The sequence below is a fragment of the Myxine glutinosa genome, chromosome 1 (assembly GCF_964187855.1).
Source record: "Myxine glutinosa chromosome 1, kmMyxGlut1.1, whole genome shotgun sequence".
Taxonomy (NCBI): domain Eukaryota; kingdom Metazoa; phylum Chordata; class Myxini; order Myxiniformes; family Myxinidae; genus Myxine; species Myxine glutinosa.
The window spans coordinates 292398382-292419273 of NC_136261.1; the positions used below are offsets into that span (position 1 = coordinate 292398382).

The 20892-nt window shown below is 39.9% G+C and overlaps 1 protein-coding gene across 3 annotated transcripts in view; it reads left to right on the forward strand.

Moving 5' to 3' along the window:
• LOC137438937 (plexin-A1) overlaps positions 1 to 20892 on the forward strand; it is a 583415-nt gene that overhangs the window by 122786 nt on the left and 439737 nt on the right. For all 3 annotated transcript variants that reach the window (XM_068134429.2, XM_068134443.2, XM_068134436.2), the window contains exon 5: positions 20358 to 20498. In XM_068134429.2, coding sequence (XP_067990530.2) covers positions 20358 to 20498 — 141 coding nt within the window. The remainder of the gene's footprint in view (positions 1 to 20357; positions 20499 to 20892) is intronic.

Sequence of the window (20892 nt, forward strand, 5' to 3'; positions counted from 1 at the left end):
TCCAATTTCCAGTTTTTCCTTCCACTTCTGTGATGGAGAGTGTGTGGCTGAATCCTTCTTGTTCACCCCTTGTGGCCTCTTCTATTCGTCATTCTTCCCCACATCTATTACTTCTCCAAGTATCCCTCTATTTTGTCCCTCAACCTTGGTGTTGGTATGTCCTCCCCCTCTCTTTATACTGTTCCTATTTTGCTGTTATGTCCTGATCCATTCTGTGTTCCAGCTCCTCCCCAAGCCTCAAGTCGGTACACAATCAAAAAAAATTAAACTGCCATCCTCCAGGACTCAGAGTGGATGTCTGAACGACAATGCCACTGTATCTGGCAAGCCGTGAACTTATATTGGTAACTTTGTGGTTAACAGTATTGGATTTGAACCTGTGCATTATTGGTGTAAGGAGTGTTCAAGCCAATCGACAACTGCTCTGCTGTTATTCTTGTCTAGGTCTGCTTTTCAATCATGCAAAGACCGGCTGGCTCCTTGGATTCTGAATCTCAACAGCTGTGATCTTATTACATTACTCAAAATAGATAATATAACTTTGATTCTATTGCATTAATTATTGGCTGTTGCTATTACAAAAAAAATAATCATCTTAACCCTATCATATTACACGTTCTTCAATTGTAATGAGATATTTTATAGGTTCACACTGCAAACAACAGTTTGATTAATTTCAGAGTTGAAGAACAAGAATACAATTGCATTTGAGCTTGTAAAGCACACTTTATTATTACGAGATGACAATAATGAAATTAATGCCAAATACGTGTACTGTATTCCATTTTAACTGACTTTTGTTCAAATGTTCTGACTTGGAGTAGAAATGTGTGTATTGTTGTGTTACATACGGTGGTGATATTGGCAGCTAGAATGGCAGAAATGCCATTTTTTCATTCTTTGAGTTTCTTTGGGCTGCACAGGTATTCCATAAATAAATGTTTCCTTTGATAATAATTTTTATTTATAAGATAGTGGCTAATGGGAGAGAACAGGAAGATAGGAGAGAGAGAGAGAGAGAGAGAGAGAGAGAGAGAGAGAGAGATAGAGAGAGAGAGAGAGATAGAGATAGAGATAGAGATAGATAGATATAGAGATATAGAGATAGATATGGGTGGAAACAACGCAGTAACTCGCAAGTAAGAGGCTTTCGGCTCGGCAGGGTAAATTGGTTACAAATGATGGTTAGTAACGATGGGGGATGACATGGCATGGCGGTACACCCAGGGCCGTCTTTAGCCATGGGCGAACTGGGCAGTTGCCCAGGGGCCCCAAGTTGCCCAGGGGCCCCACGATTCTCGGGGCACCATGCTGCCATATTGTTCATGAGAGATCTCTTGGCAGAGTGGATAATTACTCGACCTCTCGCTGGAAAGGCCTGGGATTAAGTTACGAAATAAGACTGGAGCAGATTACATTTCATTTTATATGCAAATTGTATAATACTAGTGCGTGCCCGTACGTGTGGGGAGGTAAGTACGTGGACATACGTACATTGACGTACGTACCAAAAATAAGGCCTCACTGTCCGGAAGTTCGCATATTGCAGTTACGATTAATCGCAAATTAGTTTTAATGGCCAATTCTTCAATTAGCGCCTACATATTTTGCCATTTTGCAATTTAATCGCAAGGAAAAGCACAAAGAGAAGAGAACAACAAACACACACGTGGTTCCTTCGCTGTAGCTTGACTGTACGTGCAAAAAAAAAATTAAAACTTTCATCGTTCCTTCGGTCTTCGCTCTCGTCCTTCGCCGTTCCTTCGCTCTCGTCCTTCGCTGTTCCTTCGTTCACGTACAAAACGTATGTGTTTGCTAAATAAATGGTCATAACTTGGTAGCAAACCTTGAAAAGGCACATCCTCAGGTCCCCAGCAATATACCTGGCAAGTTTCACTTAGATCGGACCAGTGGTTGTCGAGAAACAGCGGTCACAGACATACACACAGACAGACACACAGGCACACAGAGATTGCTTGCATTATAGAGAGATGCATTAACCTTATTTCATTAAGATTTCCACTCATTTATTCACTGTGTAAAATACGAAACGAGTTTCACTGCGCATCCCGATTGCCATTTGTTGAATGACGTCACGCACTTCCTGTTGAAGTTGAGTTTAAGAGTCTAATTATCTACAAATAATCCGGAAGAATTCCCATGTTTTAAACGCGCGTCATGTTAAGGTGTATAGAGCAGCTTAACATGTCCTTCCACAGCATGGCATTATAATTAAAAAATAAATAACAAAAATAATGATAACATTGTAACAAAGCATATATTAATTAATCTAATAATATTAACAATAATAACATGAGTATTATTTGCCTATAATAATAACGAACGTTTAAATCCCCCTCCCCCACTCTCTCCGCACGTCAACAAACGAGTTTCACTGCGCATCCCGATTGCCATTTGTTGAATCTTGAATGACGTCACGCACTTCTCTCAAATTTATTCCAGCAAGCGCCATCAGCATTTCACAGCCCCAACTATTTGTCTTGTCACTTTTGTGAATTGTGAATCGTGAGCATCTTCCACTCTTATGTAATAAGGTATGTACAGTTTAAATTCGTTGTCAATTATAATGCATTAACAACCAATATTTGCCGAAATGATTGTCAAATTGGGTGGGAAGGGGCCCCAGTGGATTGCTTTGCCCAGGGCCTACAATGCTCTTAAGACGGCCCTGGGTACACCACGTGTTTGAAGCCTGGGAGAGAAGAGTGGGAAGCAACTGCCACTGGATGGAAGGTGGTTTGATAGACGGGAGGAGCGAGGAACAAAGAAGTTGAGGCCTAAGCTTATTTCATGATACTTTCAAATCAAATTTAATATATCGAGTCTTTACAAATCACTCCAAAGTGGTAAACTTTGATCGGAATTGGTGGAGTGATGAAGTTTCATCGGAATTGTGTGTGTAGTTTCAGAGAAGAAAGCAAATACCTATTTTGGGGGGTCAAACCTGGACTCACTTTTACCCCCCTGTTGACCCCCTCCCCACCCCCCCCCCCCCCCCCCAGACTTCGATTTTCTTAGTGCCGTAAACAAACTTCGGTACATCATGCGGGTGAAGGTTGTGGTCAGGTTTCATCAAAATAGTGTGTGTACTTTCAGAGGAAAAGCAAATTCCTATTTTGGGGGGTCAAACCTGGATCCACTTTGACCCCGGGTAAACCCCCATATACCCCGATTTTTTTTTTAATGCCGTGAACAAACCTTAGTCACAACCAAACAAATATAAGTTGTGCCAAGTTTGGTCACAATCTCTTTAGCGGTTTCGGAGAAGAAGTTGCAAGTGTTTACAGATGGAATGACGGACAGACGGACTGATGGACGGACGGACTGATGAACGGACGGACTGATGGACGGATGGACTGACGGACTGACGGACTGACGGACGGACTGATGGACTGACGGACTGACTGACTGACGACGCGCCATCGCATAAGCTCCCCTGAACTTCGTTCCAGGTGAGCTATTTAAGCTCCCCCACGTATCTAGGGAGTTTTAAGGTGAAACTCACTTGGTCAACCAACAAGGCAAACATGGTGACAAAGTTGCTTTCCAAAGAAGTGGTGGAGAAGCACTGTTCAGGAGGGTTATAAAAAGATTTAAAAGTCACTCATTATCCCTTTGAGTTTGGTGAAATCCATCATTAATAAGTGGAAGATGCATCATACCACCCAGACTACACAGTTCAGGTCACCCATCAAAACTCAGCACCTTGGCAAGCAGGAAACTGGTTCGGAATGTCACTGTGAATCCAACTATGACTTTGAAAGATCTGCAAGGCATTAAGTCTAAAATGGTGGTCAGTGTTCATCAATGAACAATGTCCTGTACCCTTCACAAAGCTGGCCGCTGGGGACAGGTGGCAAGAAAGAAGCCATTACAGAAAAACGATGCATCTAAAAACTCATATGAAGTTTATGAAAAAGCATCTTAATGATATTGCTCGCATGTGGGGAAATGTTTTGTGGTCAGTTTAGACAAAAATTTAACTTTTTGGTCTAAATTCAAAGCAGTACAAACACTACTCACAATAAGTTAGGGATATTGGCAGGTTCTTCGGTGTGGTTGATTTTGTGTATTAATTATGTTGAAACAAGTTGTTGGTCCTAATTCTATGGTTATTAATGAGTGTGAAAAAACACAGCATTCTTGATTTCAATACCGTAACCCTAACCCCTATAAAAAAAATAAACTCACTCCCACAATATCCCTAACTTATTGTGAGTAGTGTATGGTGCAAGCCTAACATAGTTGACAAGTCACCCAGTCAATAGTATCCCTACTGTCAAGCATGGTGGTGGCAGCATCATGTTATGGGGCTGCTTTTCATCAGCAAGGACTGGCAAGCTTGTTCGGATAGAAGGGACAATGGATGGTGCAAAGTACAGGAGAGTCCTTGAGGAAAACCTGCCTCAGTCAGTCATGAATCTGAAACTGGGGAGGAGATTCACATTTCAGCAGGACAATGATCTGAAGTACAAAGCCAAAGTCACACTGGAATGACTGAATGAGAAGAAAATAAATGTTCTTGAGTGGTCCGGTCAAACTCCTGACTCAAAACCAAGTGAACATTTATGGAGAGACTTGAAGATTGCAGTCCATCGACGATTTCCATAAAACTTAGCAGAACTAGAGCAATTTCCACATAAGAATGGGCAAAGATTTCACCATCTCATCTCAAAAGCATCTCAAAGCTGAGAGAGACATACCCAAAAGACTCATAACAGTCATTGCTGCAAAAGGTGCTTCCACCAAGTACTGATATAAGGGGCTGTTGCATTTGCAACCAGTGAATTTTGATTTGTATATGTTTTTTTGCAGGTATTCGTGACATGTAACCTCCTTCAATTATAATAATGTTTAGTTTGATCTCTTCAGTTATGAACAAAAAAGTTCATTTGGAAAAATTGTTTCTACATAATTCATCTAAATGTGTCATTATTGGTAGGGGGTGAATACTTTAGCAGGCCACTTTAGGATTGCCTACTTATAGATAATTTTTCAACAAAGTTCCATGATCGTTGAATAGAAAATGCAGCCGGCGTTCCAAAAAGTCTGTTTTCTGTAGGCATGGGATGCAGGGTGTTTCATGTAGTGGGTTGCAAGGTCTTTCACGTACCTCGACCCCGCGTCGCTTGCCCTTGGCTGAATTAGAACATTCCTTTAACTTGAAAGGTTTTCGCACCAAATAAACTGACATTGCTTTTAGATTCACACAGTCAACAGGCAAGTTGAATTAAAGTCACTATTTGCCATATTTGGTGTGATTGGCTGGTGCAGGTGAAGCTTTACTCCTTGGACAAAGTTTCAAAATCAAGTTCCAACTCAAAACACAGATGTGAAACAATTGTAAATTCACAGGTGCAGAAGTCACATACATTGATGTCAATTCTCTCTCCAAGAGCGAGGCTCATGGAAGAGCTGTTGTGTTTATTTTGTCACCACTGACGGTGTATTTATCAACATTACTCAGGAACATCACTGAGAAAAAGGCTTTGAATTTCCTCAACTAGCTGTGTTGTTTCTGAATGTTACACGGGAATTGAAAAGTTCCAATAGTTTCAGCTCAGGGCTTTTGAGACCGCATTCTTAAATTGATGCTGGCAATGCATTCTATCATACCATGTTCTTTCCCTGAGACAGGGCCCAAATTCTAAACCCGGAATCACCAACCAACTATGAGGTCAGTGAAGATCAATTGCTCACTGCTGCCCCTACAGAGATTTTTGGAAGGGAGTGGGCTGTCAAGCTGTCCAACCACTAGCTCAATATGGAGTCAAAATTGCAGTAAAATCCCCTGAGTAAATATTTTTTTCCCTCTAGTCTCAAAATCAGACCCTACTGAATGCAATTAATCCTCATAGAGAGACTTCAGGATTTTATTTTTGTAAAGTCATCCAAGTTTTAGGAATCATAAATTGTGATGTCTATTTTTTAAAACTATTTGTAAAAATAATTATGTTATATTACTCGTATATAGGTACATTAGCCCATTTACAAAGATAGTGAATGCATTATTTTAAAGATGTTTCCAACATACGATTGTCTTTTGCTAAAGAGGGATCAATGGACATGAGATGTGACAATTCTGATATTTTCAAATGGTCTTTCTATCCACACAGGCAAGATTTCCTCTAATTGGTGGATTTCTGCTTTTGTACCTCAAAACCGGCCTGTTTGGTATTCCTATCTCAGCATACTGTATGCCGTATGATGCTAGGAATCCAATTTCAAATTACCTGTACATTTTTGGTTGGTCCACTGTCTCCAAATATCTATATAACAGCCAATATGCCAATATGTACAAATGAATTTCAAAAAATATATATATATATACAGTCGTGGCCAAAAATATTGGCACTCTTGCCCCTTTTTCAAATAACTCACAATTTTCTCGAAAAATAAGTTGAAATTGACAAAAGTAATTGGTCTCCACAATTCTTTATTTCACTGTTAATATTACAGAACCTTTGTTTTTGATTCAGAACTTAATATACACAAAGAATTAAGTTAAGCACCCCCCCCCCGTTTTTTTACAACCTCGCACATTACAAGTTTGTTGTCGTCAAAACAGTGTAATATACCCATGTTATTGCTATATTTTCTGGAGAAGTGATATTATGGTCACATAAAAACATAACAATCATGCCGTTTTCAATATTTTATTCTGAATAATTTAAGGTGAAATTTTTTGGGAATTTTAGGCATATTTTCACCTCAATTTAAGTATGGAGCTATAGGTCCATCACGGACAGTGTGGATGACGTTTATGTTTTCTAACGTACAGTCATTGTTCTGAGAAGACCTCTAGCGATCTTTGCGTCAATAACGTGTGTAGGACCCACGTGATCGGATCACTGACTCAACCCTACGTCTCATAGACCCTGTAAGCCGTCGTATGCGTTGCTGTGGCAGGTTGTTCCATTCCCGATGTAATGCACGTTCCAATTCATCCAGATTGGCTATTGGAGGGACCATCTTCGCAATATGTCGTCCCAACATGTCCCGAACGTGCATTACATCGGGAATGGAACAACCTGCCACAGCAACGCATACGACGGCTTACAGGGTCTATGAGACGTAGGGTTGAGTCAGTGATCCGATCACGTGGGTCCTACACACGTTATTGACGCAAAGATCGCTAGAGGTCTTCTCAGAACAATGACTGTACGTTAGAAAACATAAACGTCATCCACACTGTCCGTGATGGACCTATAGCTCCATACTTAAATTGAGGTGAAAATATGCCTAAAATTCCCAAAAAAATTCACCTTAAATTATTCAGAATAAAATATTGAAAACGGCATGATTGTTATGTTTTTATGTGACCATAATATCACTTCTCCAGAAAATATAGCAATAACATGGGTATATTACACTGTTTTGACGACAACAAACTTGTAATGTGCGAGGTTGTAAAAAAACGGGGGGGGGGGGTGCTTAACTTAATTCTTTGTGTATATATCCTTTAAAATCAGAAAATAACAAGAAATGGCATTGACAAATTTATTCACACCCGAGACTTAATATTTGGTAGCACGGCCTTTGGACAAAATAATTGCAGTCAAGCACTTCCTCTAGCCATGAATGAGCTTCCTACACCTCTCTACTGGCAGTTTGGCTCACTCTTCTTGTACAAACTGCTCAAGTTCTCCCAGATTTGAAGGGTGCCTTCTCCCAACTGCTGTTTTCAGGTCTCCCCACAGATGTTCAATGGGATTTAGATCTGGACTCATTGCTGGCCACTTCAGAACAGTCCAGCGTTTTGTCTTGAACCATTCCTGGGTGCTTTTTGAAGTGTGTTTGGGGTCATTGTCCTGCTGCAAGACCCATGACCTTCGACGGAGTTTCTTGAGCGACATGATGGCATAAACTGGTGGAGAAAAAAAATAAATGATGACGTCATCGGTCACGTGGTTCGGCCGCCATCTTGGAAAAACCGAAAAAATTTGCACCTCTATATCTCCGAAAGTTCTGAATAGGAAAAATTGAGACATGGCTCATTGTAAAGAACTCTCCATGGGGAATAAAATATGTTCATGAGATGTCATTGCTGCCTCCATTATGACGTCATAATTCGACAAGTACAAAACTTCATCCGATCAAGATGCAATTTCTTGAGCGCCATGTCGGCAAAAACTGGTGGAGAAAAAAAACCAATGATAACGTTATCGGTCACGTGGTTCGGCCGCCATCTTGGAAAAACCGAAAAAATTTGTACCTCCATATCTCCGAAAGTGCTGAATAGAAAAAATTTGAGACATGGCTCATTATAAAGAACTCTCCATGGGGAATAAAATATGTTAATGATGATGTCATACGTGCCTCCATTATGTAATAATTCGTCAAGTACAAAACTTAATCAATCAAGATGAAATTTCTTGAGCATAATCTAGGAATAAATTCGTTTAGAAAAAAAAGATGACGTCATCGGTCACGTGGTTCGGCCGCCATTTTTTAAAACACAAAAGCCTTAAAAACCACTGAAAATACATCCTGGCAAGGGTTTGCAATCTATAATTGCTCTTTTTCTTGTTTATAATGAATATTGGAGAAAAGGTGGACGGGACAAGGACTTCAGAGCAAACCATGCTAAATTAACTCTTTGATGCAGGCGTCAAAAATCCTACATAAATGCAGCCATTGGGCCTCCGAGGCCCAACAGATGTATTTGTGCTATGTTTTTTCATTTTAGTGGATTTTTTTTCTTTCATATCCTTTTTCAATCCAAGTCGATGCTCATGGATGTGTATTTGCTCAGAAAATGTGAATCATTGATCATATTAGTTGGAAGAATCCCATTCAAGTAATGAATCTTTTTTTTTTTCCCCAAAATTGTTTTTGTTCTGTGTTTTTCAACTTTTTTTCTCTAAAAGGTTGAGGCTCATGGAGGAGTATTTGCTCAAAAAATATGATTCACTAATCCTTTTATTTAGAATGTATATGTCCACAACTGTCAAAAATCCTACACCTATGCAGCCATTGGGCCTTGGAGGCCACACAAATGTATTCGTGTAAAGTTTTTAAATTTTCATATTGTCACTGAATTATTTGTAACCAAGTTATAGGAGCATATAATGAGGCTTATATCAAGAAAATAATGATATAACATAGTAGTACAACAACATTTATGCGGGGCCTCAAAGGCCCCATGCCTGCATTTGTGTCGGATTTTCGGGTTATTAGTGAAGAATGAAGATTTTCCCACGAGCCTCAATGAAATTTTTATTGGCGCTGAGGAAGCGCCTTTAGCGATTGACTTCCAGCCAGTGTAACGCTAATTCCTGTCACAGGAATTCTGAGATCATATAAATGGGCGTGGCAGTTCCTGATTGGTTCGTGTTGGGGAACGCCTTCTCGCTGCCGACGTGACGTAAATTCGCGCACGCGCACTGGTGAAGCTTACTCGATCTTACTCGATCCCATATTACATGTACTTTCATTGCATACAAATTATACTTCCTCCTAGAAATTCCATGCCCGAACCTCAGCGCAATCCAAGAGGATTCACTTGTTTATTTATTTCACTGAATTTTGTGTAACAACATGAAAGTCGGTGAAAATGTGGCTCATTCCAAAAAAAAATGTACAGCATAGTTTTTGCAACAAAAAAAACCTTGTGGGCCTCCGAGGCCCAATCACTGCATCCAAGGGTTAACAGACACAAAGAGGGAGAAGGGAATATGCAACGTATGTACCTGGAAATAAATAAGAATGAAATAAAACATAACCCACACTAGGTGCCACAGATCACACTTTCACAAACAACAATGGCATAATGCAGCTGAGGAATTCCCTTTGATGATGCGTGGAGTGCAGAGCGATGATGTAGCTCAGGAACAGTGTCCCTGTTTCAGAGAGCCATCCTCCCTCAGCATCGACAAAATAGAGCCAGCAATGAAGAGAGAGCCAAAGACGAGGAGAGATATTCTTTTGTTCCATGCTTTCACCACCACTCTCCTAGAACCAGCCCTTGTGACTCACTGTGCTTTGTCCATGGCCCTTCTTCCTCGCACAAGTCCTCCTGTAAACTGGGAGCTTTGCCGTGCCCTCTCCCCCCCCCCCCCCACCCCCCATCCCTCTGTGTTAACGTTTGTTCTTCACCTGATCCTTCTTGCACTTCTTCGGACTCAGGTTGTTCTCTGCCTTTGTCCAGAGTCTCTTCACATGAGCTCCTTTTTCTGACTCGTCCTCCATGATTCTTCTTCACACCAGACATTCTCTTGTTCTTTTCTGGTCCTTCTGGGCCTTGTCACCCCAATAAAAATAAACGTCTATCTCCTCTTCTGGGCCCTACAATACATTCCACCACCATGGTTTGCATGCACACACTGACGAGAGAGATCGTGATCTGCCTTTTTGGAGTGTGTGACGCTTTTCCATGCCTTTTTGTGACCAGAAGTCCTCCCTCCCCTTGCCTCGCTGCAAACAAGAGGTATTTACGCATACAATATTACCCTGACTACTCTGTCTATAATTTACATACGTTGCCTCCTCAGTGTCATGTGCAACTTACTCTGACACGTTACTGATACATGGTAATCTAACCTACTTGAAACACACGGACCATGTTACACTTACTATCGTCTATCAAAGGTTCCCCCCATCCCCATCCATGTAACACAGCCCCCTTCTGAGAACCTTAGGTCTCCATTGGGAACCCAAAATTCTGGCCTTAACTCTTCCTGGCACACACCTAATTAATTTATCCAATAAATTAGAGAGGAATGTGAGAGGCAAACAACAGCTAACTTTACCTACTCTTCTTAACACTCTATCCCCTTGGTTTCAATAATCACAAAATTAGCAACTATGTATAAAAAATATATGAAGAAGGTCTTCAAATTTTTGATCCAGTGTCTTCTTCAGGTGTTCTCAGGGCAGGGAGAGAAGATGGCAAAAGCACACAAATATGCAGGCCAACCTTATCCACAATTTAACAACCAATGAAAACCCCATATACTTGATTACATCCCCCAGTGGATGTCACCTGCTACAACTATCAGTTGAGCCCAAATACCCAATTTTGAAACAACCAATACAATTTCTCAGGCTACCTGCTGTCCAAAGCAAGTATCAAATCGCACGGGACCGAGTGAAACATTCCCACACTGACATTATACAACTACAATGGCACTCGGGAGAGCGCATACCTCCACCAGGATCAATATTTTATGTTTTGTATCCCACTGAGAGGCCGGATCTGCATCCAGACCTGAAATAAAATAAAATCGACTTGTTCCTCTCACCTAATCAACACATCCACCCAGTTTGTCATAATTTCATCCACAACTTTTTGAAATATCATGATATACTGTATATGATTTGTGTGCCCATTTCTCAATGGAGAAGAATCACTTAAAAATATTATCCGGATCCCAATCCGGATTTTCACCAAAATCAAATCAATTCACTCTTGTCACACACCTAACCTGCCCCCCAAGATTCGATCAAATACGTGCATAACTTTTTGAGATATCATGCTATATGTCGTTTTTGACCCCATAACTAAATGGGGAAGAATCACTTTAATAATTCTCATATCCCGATCCGAATTCGAATCTTCACCACAACCGAATGAATTCTTTGAATGTATTTGAGTTTTATTTAATGTACATACATGAAAATTTTACTTCATTTATGTACACTGGGATATAAATAAATAAAAAATTCGGGAGTGATTGTGGCAGCAATCTTTGGCCTATACACCCCCAAACTAAAACAGCACTCAGTAGAGAGCATACCTACGCCAGGTGAACAGTTTATGTTTTGTATCTTAGAGTAGACCAGAAAACCACAATACAGAATCACATTTAATCAAAATCATCCGTCCACAACTTTTTGAGAAATCCTGCTATATATCGTTTTTGGCCCGATCTCCCAATGGTGAAGAATCACTTTAAAATTTAAATAATCCTCATATCCGAATCCATATTCAGATCTTCACCAATATCGAATCGTCCTTGTCAGACACCCAACCGATCCACCAAGTTTCGTCCAAATCCATCCACAATTTTTGAGATATCCTGCTATGTATCGATTTTAGCCCTATCTGCCAATGGTGAAGAATCACTTAAAAATTTTTACTAGTCGGATCCGGATCCAGATCTTCACCAAAATTGCATCGATTCTTCCTTGTCACACACACAACCTGTCCAACAAGTTTCGTCCAAATCCATCCATAACTTTTTGAGATTTCCTGCCATGTATCGTTTTTGGCCCGATCTCCCAATGGTGAAAAATCACTTAAAAAATTAAATAACTCTCATATCCGAATCCATATTCAGATATTTACCAAGATCGAATCGTCCTTGTCAGACACCCAACCGGTCCACCAAGTTTCGTCCAAATCCGTCCACAACTTTTTGAGATATACTGCTATGCATTCTTTTTGGCCCGATCTCCCAATGGTGAAGAATCTCTTTAAAAATTCCAGTAGCCAGATCCGAATCCAGATCTTCACCAAAATCTAATCATTTCGTCCTTGTCACATACGCTACATCTCTGCCAAATTTCGTCCGAATCCATCCACAACGTTTTGAGATATCTTGTTCACAAGCAAACGGACAGACCGACAAACAGGGGTGAAAACATAACCTACATCCACCTTTGGTGGTGGAGGTAATAAGTGGATGAGCAATTTGTATGATAAATGAAGGTTTTTGTACGTGATTTGGGTTTAAGCCCAACTTTTCAATGCTGATTTAGTGATTAGTTTGGAAAAACAGAATGGTCGCCCGTCATAAGCATCACGCATGTTTTTGATTCATCGATGTAATCCGGGTTGCAGCTGTCTATTGTCTATACACCGCCCAAATAAAAGGATGAGAAATTTGTGTAATAAATAAAGGTTTTTTTTTTTTAATTTCGGTTTTAGCCCGAATTTTCAAGGCTGAATAAGGAAAAAAAACAAAAGGGTTTTGCTTCAAGTATGTAATCCAAATAAAGGGATGAGCAATTTGCCAAGTTTTTGTTGTTATTGGATTGTACCAATAGTTGTTGATTTGAATATTGTTTCTGTTGAGGAAAGGTTTCATGTGTTGGACTGTAAGTGTAAATAAATTAAGGGTTTTGGATGTACTTTCGGTTTTAGTGTGAATTTTTTAAGGCTGATTAGTGTGAAAATACAGAAGGATCGTCCGTCATAATCATTAGGTATGTTTCTGCTTCATGTATTTGTATGCAATCCGGGTTTCAGTGGTCTTGGTCTATACACCGCCCAAATAAAGGGATGAGTAATTTGTGTAATATATTGAGGTTTTTGTGCATAATTTCGTATTTAACTCGAGTTTTCAAGGCAGTACAGTGTAAAAATACAGAAGGGTTGCCCGTTATTTTTACAGGCCCTTCTGACAGTATATCTAGAATTTTGTCTTTTAATAAGTCATTTCTTTTGTACAGTATACTTCTATCCACTGTTGAATTATTTAATTTGTTACTTCAATTTCCACTGACCTGATGGGAGAGATACCATGATCACTCAGGCGGTGGTGCTCTCAGGGTGAGGCCTACCCATTGCACGCCAGGCTTGCAATTTCCCCAGATGTGGGAAACTTGATCGTAAAGTTTGTGGTAGTCTATCACATATGTCTCTACCTGTGTGCACACCCAATTTATTTTACTTTTGCAAAGTAGGATTGTCTCACCTGCACAGTCCGCACATCTCGGTTACTTTGTCGTATTGGTCCACGTACAGTGTTCTGTAAGTATAGACATTCTCAATTGCAGCCAACATTGTCTGTGTCACATGCATGGCATGAATGAGGTATGTGTTCGATCTTAATTAACATGAGGACAGAGCAGGAAGTGCAGAAGACGATTTTTACCTCGACAAAATATGCTGAGAGTAAGGTGAAGTCACCTGGGTTTACCGTATGTACACGAAATCGATTTCGAAATTTGCAAGCCCTGGCTTTTTAACAATGCCTGGAGCTATATAAAACAGAATGGTGGTCTTGAATTACTGTTTGGGTTGTCAATTTAGGCCTCCAGTTACTTCTTGTAGATGCAATAGATTTTAAATGGGCTTTCGAGATAGCTTAGACCAGGGGTTCTTAACCTTTTTCCCTGTCACGACCGCCAACGGATTGCCCACGATGTCCCCATACCCCCTTCGCCAGACTGCTGACTGACCAAGGTGCACCGAAGGTGCGCATAGCTAGGGGGGGACTGGGGGCATGTCCCCCGATAAAAATTTTTGATTTCTAGGTGCTCTGTGGTGCATTCTGAGGGGTGTTTTTACTTTAATTGCCTATTTTTTTGGACGAAAATTGGTAGGTAACTTATTACCCAGAAAATGGGCCAAGTTCGGGAATCCGCACCTGATTAACAGTCCCATTAGGTTCCAGTGTGACTTCAAAATATCTCAATAGCTTAGTTTTACATACGGATAATTAGGAACAGAAAAGGAAAGAAAATCATTAGGATTTTATCCCTATTTATTTCTTTGCTTGTCAACAAAGAAACAAAACAAACGAAACTAAACTAAAACATGCAAGTTTTATGCAAGCCGTTTTACTAATCCAGTGAGATTGTTGCTGCTGTTTTCGTGCAATCAGAATATGGAATCGGGGCACAGTTCGTGACAACGACACTCACATATCATCGGACACATCAAGTTGATTTCTCCACTTTGATTTCAGGTTCAGTAATGCAAAGAAACCTGTTTCACAGAGATACAGTCACGTGAAAAAGTAAGTACACCCCATATAAAATTTTGACCTTTTCAACATATTTCAACATACAGCTATTTGATCTTCATTTCAACAATATTGAGAGATAAAGGTGATATAATATAACAAATATCATGAAACATTTACATTTTGTAGCCCATTGTATAATTTAAAGAAACATAAATGCAAATTTCGCATGTGGAAAAAGTAAGTACACCCCTACATTTATCACTATTTCAAATACCTAAAATTAGAATCAGGTGCACCAGCTCAGGTGCAAATGATTCGAACATCGTTAGAGAGGATCTTGGAGGAACCTGTCTTCTTTAAACCTCAGACATTTAGTTTGGTTTGCTCTTTGTTGTTGAAGTGTGTGGCGTCACCATGCCGAGATCAAGAGAGCTCTCTGAGGCCTTCAGAAAGAAGGTGACAGATGCCTACGAGTCTGGGAAGGGATTTAAAAAGATCTCCAAACAATTTGAAATCAATCATTCGACTGTCCGGAAGATCATCTACAAGTGTAGAAGATTCCAAACAACTGCCAACTTGTTCAGGCCAGGCCGCCCCAGCAAGTTCAGCCCGAGAGCAGACCGCAAGATGCTGAAAGAAGTCTCTAAGAACCCCAGAATGTCATCACGGGACCTACAGGTAGCTCTTGCCACTGTTGATGTCAAAGTGCACGAGTCTACCATTAGAAAGAGGCTGCACAAATTTGATCTACATGGGAGGTGTGCCAGGAGGAAACCTTTGCTGTCCAGAAAGAACATCAGGGCAAGACTAAAGTTTGCCAATGAACACCTAGGCAGATACCAGCACTTCTGGAACAATGTGCTCTGGACAGATGAGTCAAAGGTAGAGATATTTGGCCACAGTACCAGAAGACATGTTTGGTGAAAACTAAAGACAGCATTTGACCACAAGAACCTGATATCAACTGTGAAGCATGGTGGTGGAAATATTATGGTTTGGGGCAGCTTTGCTGCATCAGGGCCTGGGCAGCTCACCATCATAGAATCCACTCTGAATTCTTCATTGTACCAGAGGGTGCTTGAGGATAATGTGAGGCCATCTGTCGGAAAGTTGAAGCTCAACCGAAGGTGGACCTTGCAACATGACAATAACCCTAAACATACCAGTAAATCCACCAAGGAATGGCTGAAAAGAAAGAAATGGAGGGTTCTGGAATGGCCAAGTCAAAGCCCGGATCTAAATCCCATCGAGATGTTGTGGGGGGATTTGAAACGAGCTGTGCATGCAAGAAACCCCTCAAACATCGCACAGCTGAAAGAACTCTGCATGGAGGAGTGGGCAAAAATTTCTCCCAGTCGATGTCAGAGACTGGTAGACAGTTATAAGAAACGCCTACTTGAGGTTGTTTCTGCCAAAGGGGGCAATACCACCTATTAGAGCCAAGGGTGTACTTACTTTTTCCACATGCGAAATTTGCATTGATGTTTATTTAAATTATACAATGGACTACAAAATGTAAATGTTTCATGATATTTGTTATATTATATCACCTTTATCTCTCAATATTGTTGAAATGAAGATCAAATAGCTGTATGTTGAAATATGTTGAAAAAGTCAAAACTTTACATGGGGTGTACTTACTTTTTCACGTGACTGTACGTAGTTGTGAAGGGAACCAACACATTCATTGCCCTCTTCGCCAAGCTCGGGTAAGGTGCTATCTGCTCACACCAAAACTGCTTAAAATCCAGCCCAGCCTTTCCGAAATCAGCTTTCTTTCTTTGATCTTCTTGGAACTCGAACAAATCATCCTTCACTAAATCGTTGTCACTCATCGTAGAAATATCAAATGAAAAAGGGTTCTGGATCCAAACGGATTCCATGCTAAGATCATCAATATCTGAGAAGTAACCCTCAAAATTGGTACTTAGGACTTTCAAATGGTCCTTGACTTCTTGAAGTATTTCCCCAGGCAATGCCTTTTCATCTTCTCCATCAAGAAGGATATCGCCAAGGATTGGAAAGTTCGCCATGTTTCTGCTTTCAACACGGCGACTCCAAATAGGTAATTTCTTCGTGAATGCCACTAACTTTCCCCTGGCTTGAATAATGTCAACTTCCCTTCCCTGCATCGACATGTTCAAGTCATTGAGGTGACCGAAAATATCAGCCAAATATCCCAGGCTGACAAAATGCTCATCTTCAAAACTGTTCGCAAGGGGGGATTGTTGATGCCTGAGGAATTCGAGAATTTCTTCCTGAAGTTCTACTACATGTGTGAAAACACGACCACGAGATAGCCAATGTACCTCTGTGTGGTACAGTAAAACACAATGTTCCGCCCCAATCTCATCACAGAATTTTTGAAATAGCCGATGATTTAATGCCCGTCAACGAATAAAGTTGACTGTCTGCACGACTATTACCATCACTTCTTTCAGTTTCTTTGACAACGTTTTGGATGCCAAGGCTTCGCGATGTCGAACACAGTGTGTGGTCAACACATGTGGAGCTTTTTTCTTGACCAGAGCGACAGACCCAGATTTCTTGCCAATCATGGCAGGAGCTCCGTCCTTGCAAATAGACCCAACCAAATCCCATGTTAACTCATGGCGATCAAAGAACAGTTCGATCAACTTGAACACATCAGCTCCTTTAGTTGTTGTTTCGAGTCGTTCACATAATAAAAATTCTTCCTTGAGTTTCATTTCATGAATGTAGCGGACGAATACGAGCAATTGACAGTGGTTTGAAACATCAGTCGATTCATGGAGCTGCATGCTAATTTTTGCAGGACTGTTTTTAATCTCGCTGACAACTTGTGTTGCTATGTCCTGACTCATGTCTCCAATTCTCTGGCGTACAGTGTCGTTGGACAAGGACACCTGACTCAATCGCTTCACAGCATCCTCCCCCAGCACGATTTTAACCATCTCCAATGCACAGGGCTTGACTCGGCTTTCTCCGATTGTGTGGGGCTTCTTTTCCTTGGCAATCATGTACGAAACTTTGTAGGACGCTTCCAGAAGAGGCTTCCCAGTGGGAACAAACCCATGCGATGAAAGAGTTCCTTTCTGATCATAACGAAGTCTTTTCACCTTGAAAGCATCAATGGACGTGTCAATATGATCCCTGTGTTTGCTTTGGAGGTTCTCTCTCAGTACTGATGGCTTCAAATTTCCATTGCTCATTACCAAATTGCAAAGCATGCATTGGGGTTTATCAGTTTCTCTCTCCTTCTTTCACACAGGTGAAGCCAAAGCACTCACACTATACTACTTCAACGTACCCAATCAATCGACTTTCACAGCTCAATCAATTTTCACGGACCGGGTGTTTACGGACACGGATATCCGGGTGTTTTTCACGGACATGGATATCCGGTCGCCCCATTTATGTTATTGCATTATTATGCATGTGAATGCCCTATTTATATTTAAATATACTTTGAAAACTTTGAATATCTTCACATGTTATACATAAATGTTAGCTCTTTCACGAGCCTCGATTCAGTATACAAAAAAAGAAGAAAAAAAAAAAAAAAAAAGATAAGTAGGCTTACTACTCACTTGTTTTGCAAATGTTTTCACTGGAATCACAAATTGAGAATGAGGCCGTAATTGCCGTAATTTCCGATATTCGGTTCTTCACCTAATGTCCTAATGGCCTACAATCTCACTTAATGTAGGGCCTACATTACATGACAGCACATTGGCTCAGTATGAACTTTGACCCACCCTAATCGCTATGTAAATGTTCTCATTGTCATGTCAATCATGCATTGTAATCGCATACATACGCCCGGGGCTTATAGTTGATTTATTCGAATTTTATTAGAAAATTGAAGTTATATTTGTTTGAAATATAATTATACAAATATAATTTGTTTTGAAATATATATATTTATATTTAAATATATATTTATTATATATTTAAAGTGATATTTCATTGAATTTATTACAATTCATTATTATAATTTACTACGAGTCCCATACCCTCAGATTTTGGTCCCCTTCACCCCCAGGTTAATAACCCCAGGCTTAAAGGTATGGGCACTTACCTTTGAGGTGTCTAGCCTGGAGTTGCATTTCAACCTGTTGGTCTTCTTCCATTTGTTTTCTTCTTCCTGTTGTTTCACATGCAGGATGATATATCAACATGTGTGCCATTCATAGGAAAGATGTTGCTGGGCATTAAACACCCCACAGTTGCTTTTGCAAAGAGTATGCTCGTTATTGCTGGCACCCTGAACAAATGTAAAATTCCTGCCCTGACTAATTACTGGGAAGTTAACGGCAAACGATCCAGCCTAATTCTTGCCACAAGACTGCTTCGTCAACCCAGATGCTCTGTTAAGAGTATGGTACATTTATGATGATGATAGATTTACAGTATACTTGGCGATAACCAGTAATGAATGGCTTAGCAAGTAATTGTCTGTAATCTTTCATTTAAATCATTAAGGTTGTAGTTTGCAATAACTAGGAGTTGCAATTCTTCTGGATAATTTTCCAAATCTTTGATTTATAAAAGCAAGAGTAAAGGAAGCATTGCAAAAATGTTTTATGACAGTGACCCTTCATACGACATCATAATTTCTAGTACAAGACATGTACTCTAATACTTTATAATTCATTATGATGTTAAATATGATCTAATTTAAAGCAAAGTACACTACTTCACAGGAGGAGTAATAGGACCATGGAGAAAAAGACCTAAATGTCATAGCCCCCATGGATTTAGTAATTTTGCTGTACAGAGTTCAAGGCCGTCAGTCGGCAATCTTTGGTGAGATGACAAAACCAACATGACAAATGACATGACAAATGTATGGTCTTTGTGCCATGTCTGAACAAAATCAGTCTATGCCTGTCCAAGAAACGGTTGGGGACACGTTTAAGTAACAAAATGGCTACCGGTCGGCCATCTTGGATCTGATCTCGAAAGAAAATAACGTGCATATGTAAGCTGTCATTTGTTATCTGTGTCCCAAGTTTGAAAAATATCGGTAAATGCATGTCTGAGAAATGGTTGAGGACGTTTTCAATATCAGGTTTTTCACAACTAAAATGGCCGCCAGTCTATCAGTCGGCCATCTTTGTTCAGATAACAAAATAAAGTGGGGTGCACGGGTATGCCATCATGTACTCTGCTTTTGCCAAGTTTGAACAAAATCGGTGTATACATCTCCGAGATATGATTGCAGAGGAACGGATGGACGGACGGATGAGACCGAATCCATAAGCCCCCGTATAATGGGGGCGAATGACATTGTATGATAGGATTGTAGGAGTATCTTCCTGTTGGTTTCCTTTATGGTAGGAAGTGGTAGGCGCTTAAGCATTTTTAAACCAAGTTCTTTAGGAAGAGAAGATATTAATATGTTGTTGTACTGTGTATTACTTTGTCATCTGTTTTCTTTTGATCTTATAGTTTACATAGTGCAATGGTTTTGTTTAGAGTAACAATGTTTGATGAGTTTCTCTGAATTACGAGTAAAAATTACAAAATAATAAACAAATTTGAAATAAGTTTAAGTATTCTCTTTAGGGAAAGTAATTTTGTCTTTTCCTCTTAAATTATGGATTTATTTGTAAAATGAATTATGCATCCTTTCCATTGTCTCCAATTTCATAATTCTATTGATGAATTATAATTTTCCCATCAATTTCTTCCCACACCAACCCTCATGTCCTGAAGATCCGAGTAGACACTTCTGTCGGTCATGGAATTTGTGCAGTGCAATATGGAGAGATCCGTGGTGTGAGTGACGGACCCTTCCTAAGAGATATTGCTTTTTCTCCTGATAAGCACTTCCTGTACCTGCTCACAGAACAACAGGTATGTTGAGACTTTCTTGAGCACCTCTCTGCCTGGAAAGTTTAATACGTAAGTTATTTTTGCCGGAATAGGGGTAATTTGATCCATAAAAAGTCCAGATCTGTGAATGCAACTGCTGTTGATGATTGGCTCAGGTAACATATGCCAGCTGCATTGTGTAACCTTATACCCTTATACAGTGTGTGTGTATATATATATATATATATATATATATATATATATATATCTATCTATATATATATATATGTGTATATATATATATATATACACACACAACCGGGCAAAAGTTTTAGAACACCTCAAATTTTCCAGTTTTTATTGAAATTTACGCAGTTTAATGTCTCAATGTACTCTGAAATTAAGCATAGAACAAATAAACAATTGGAGATAAAAA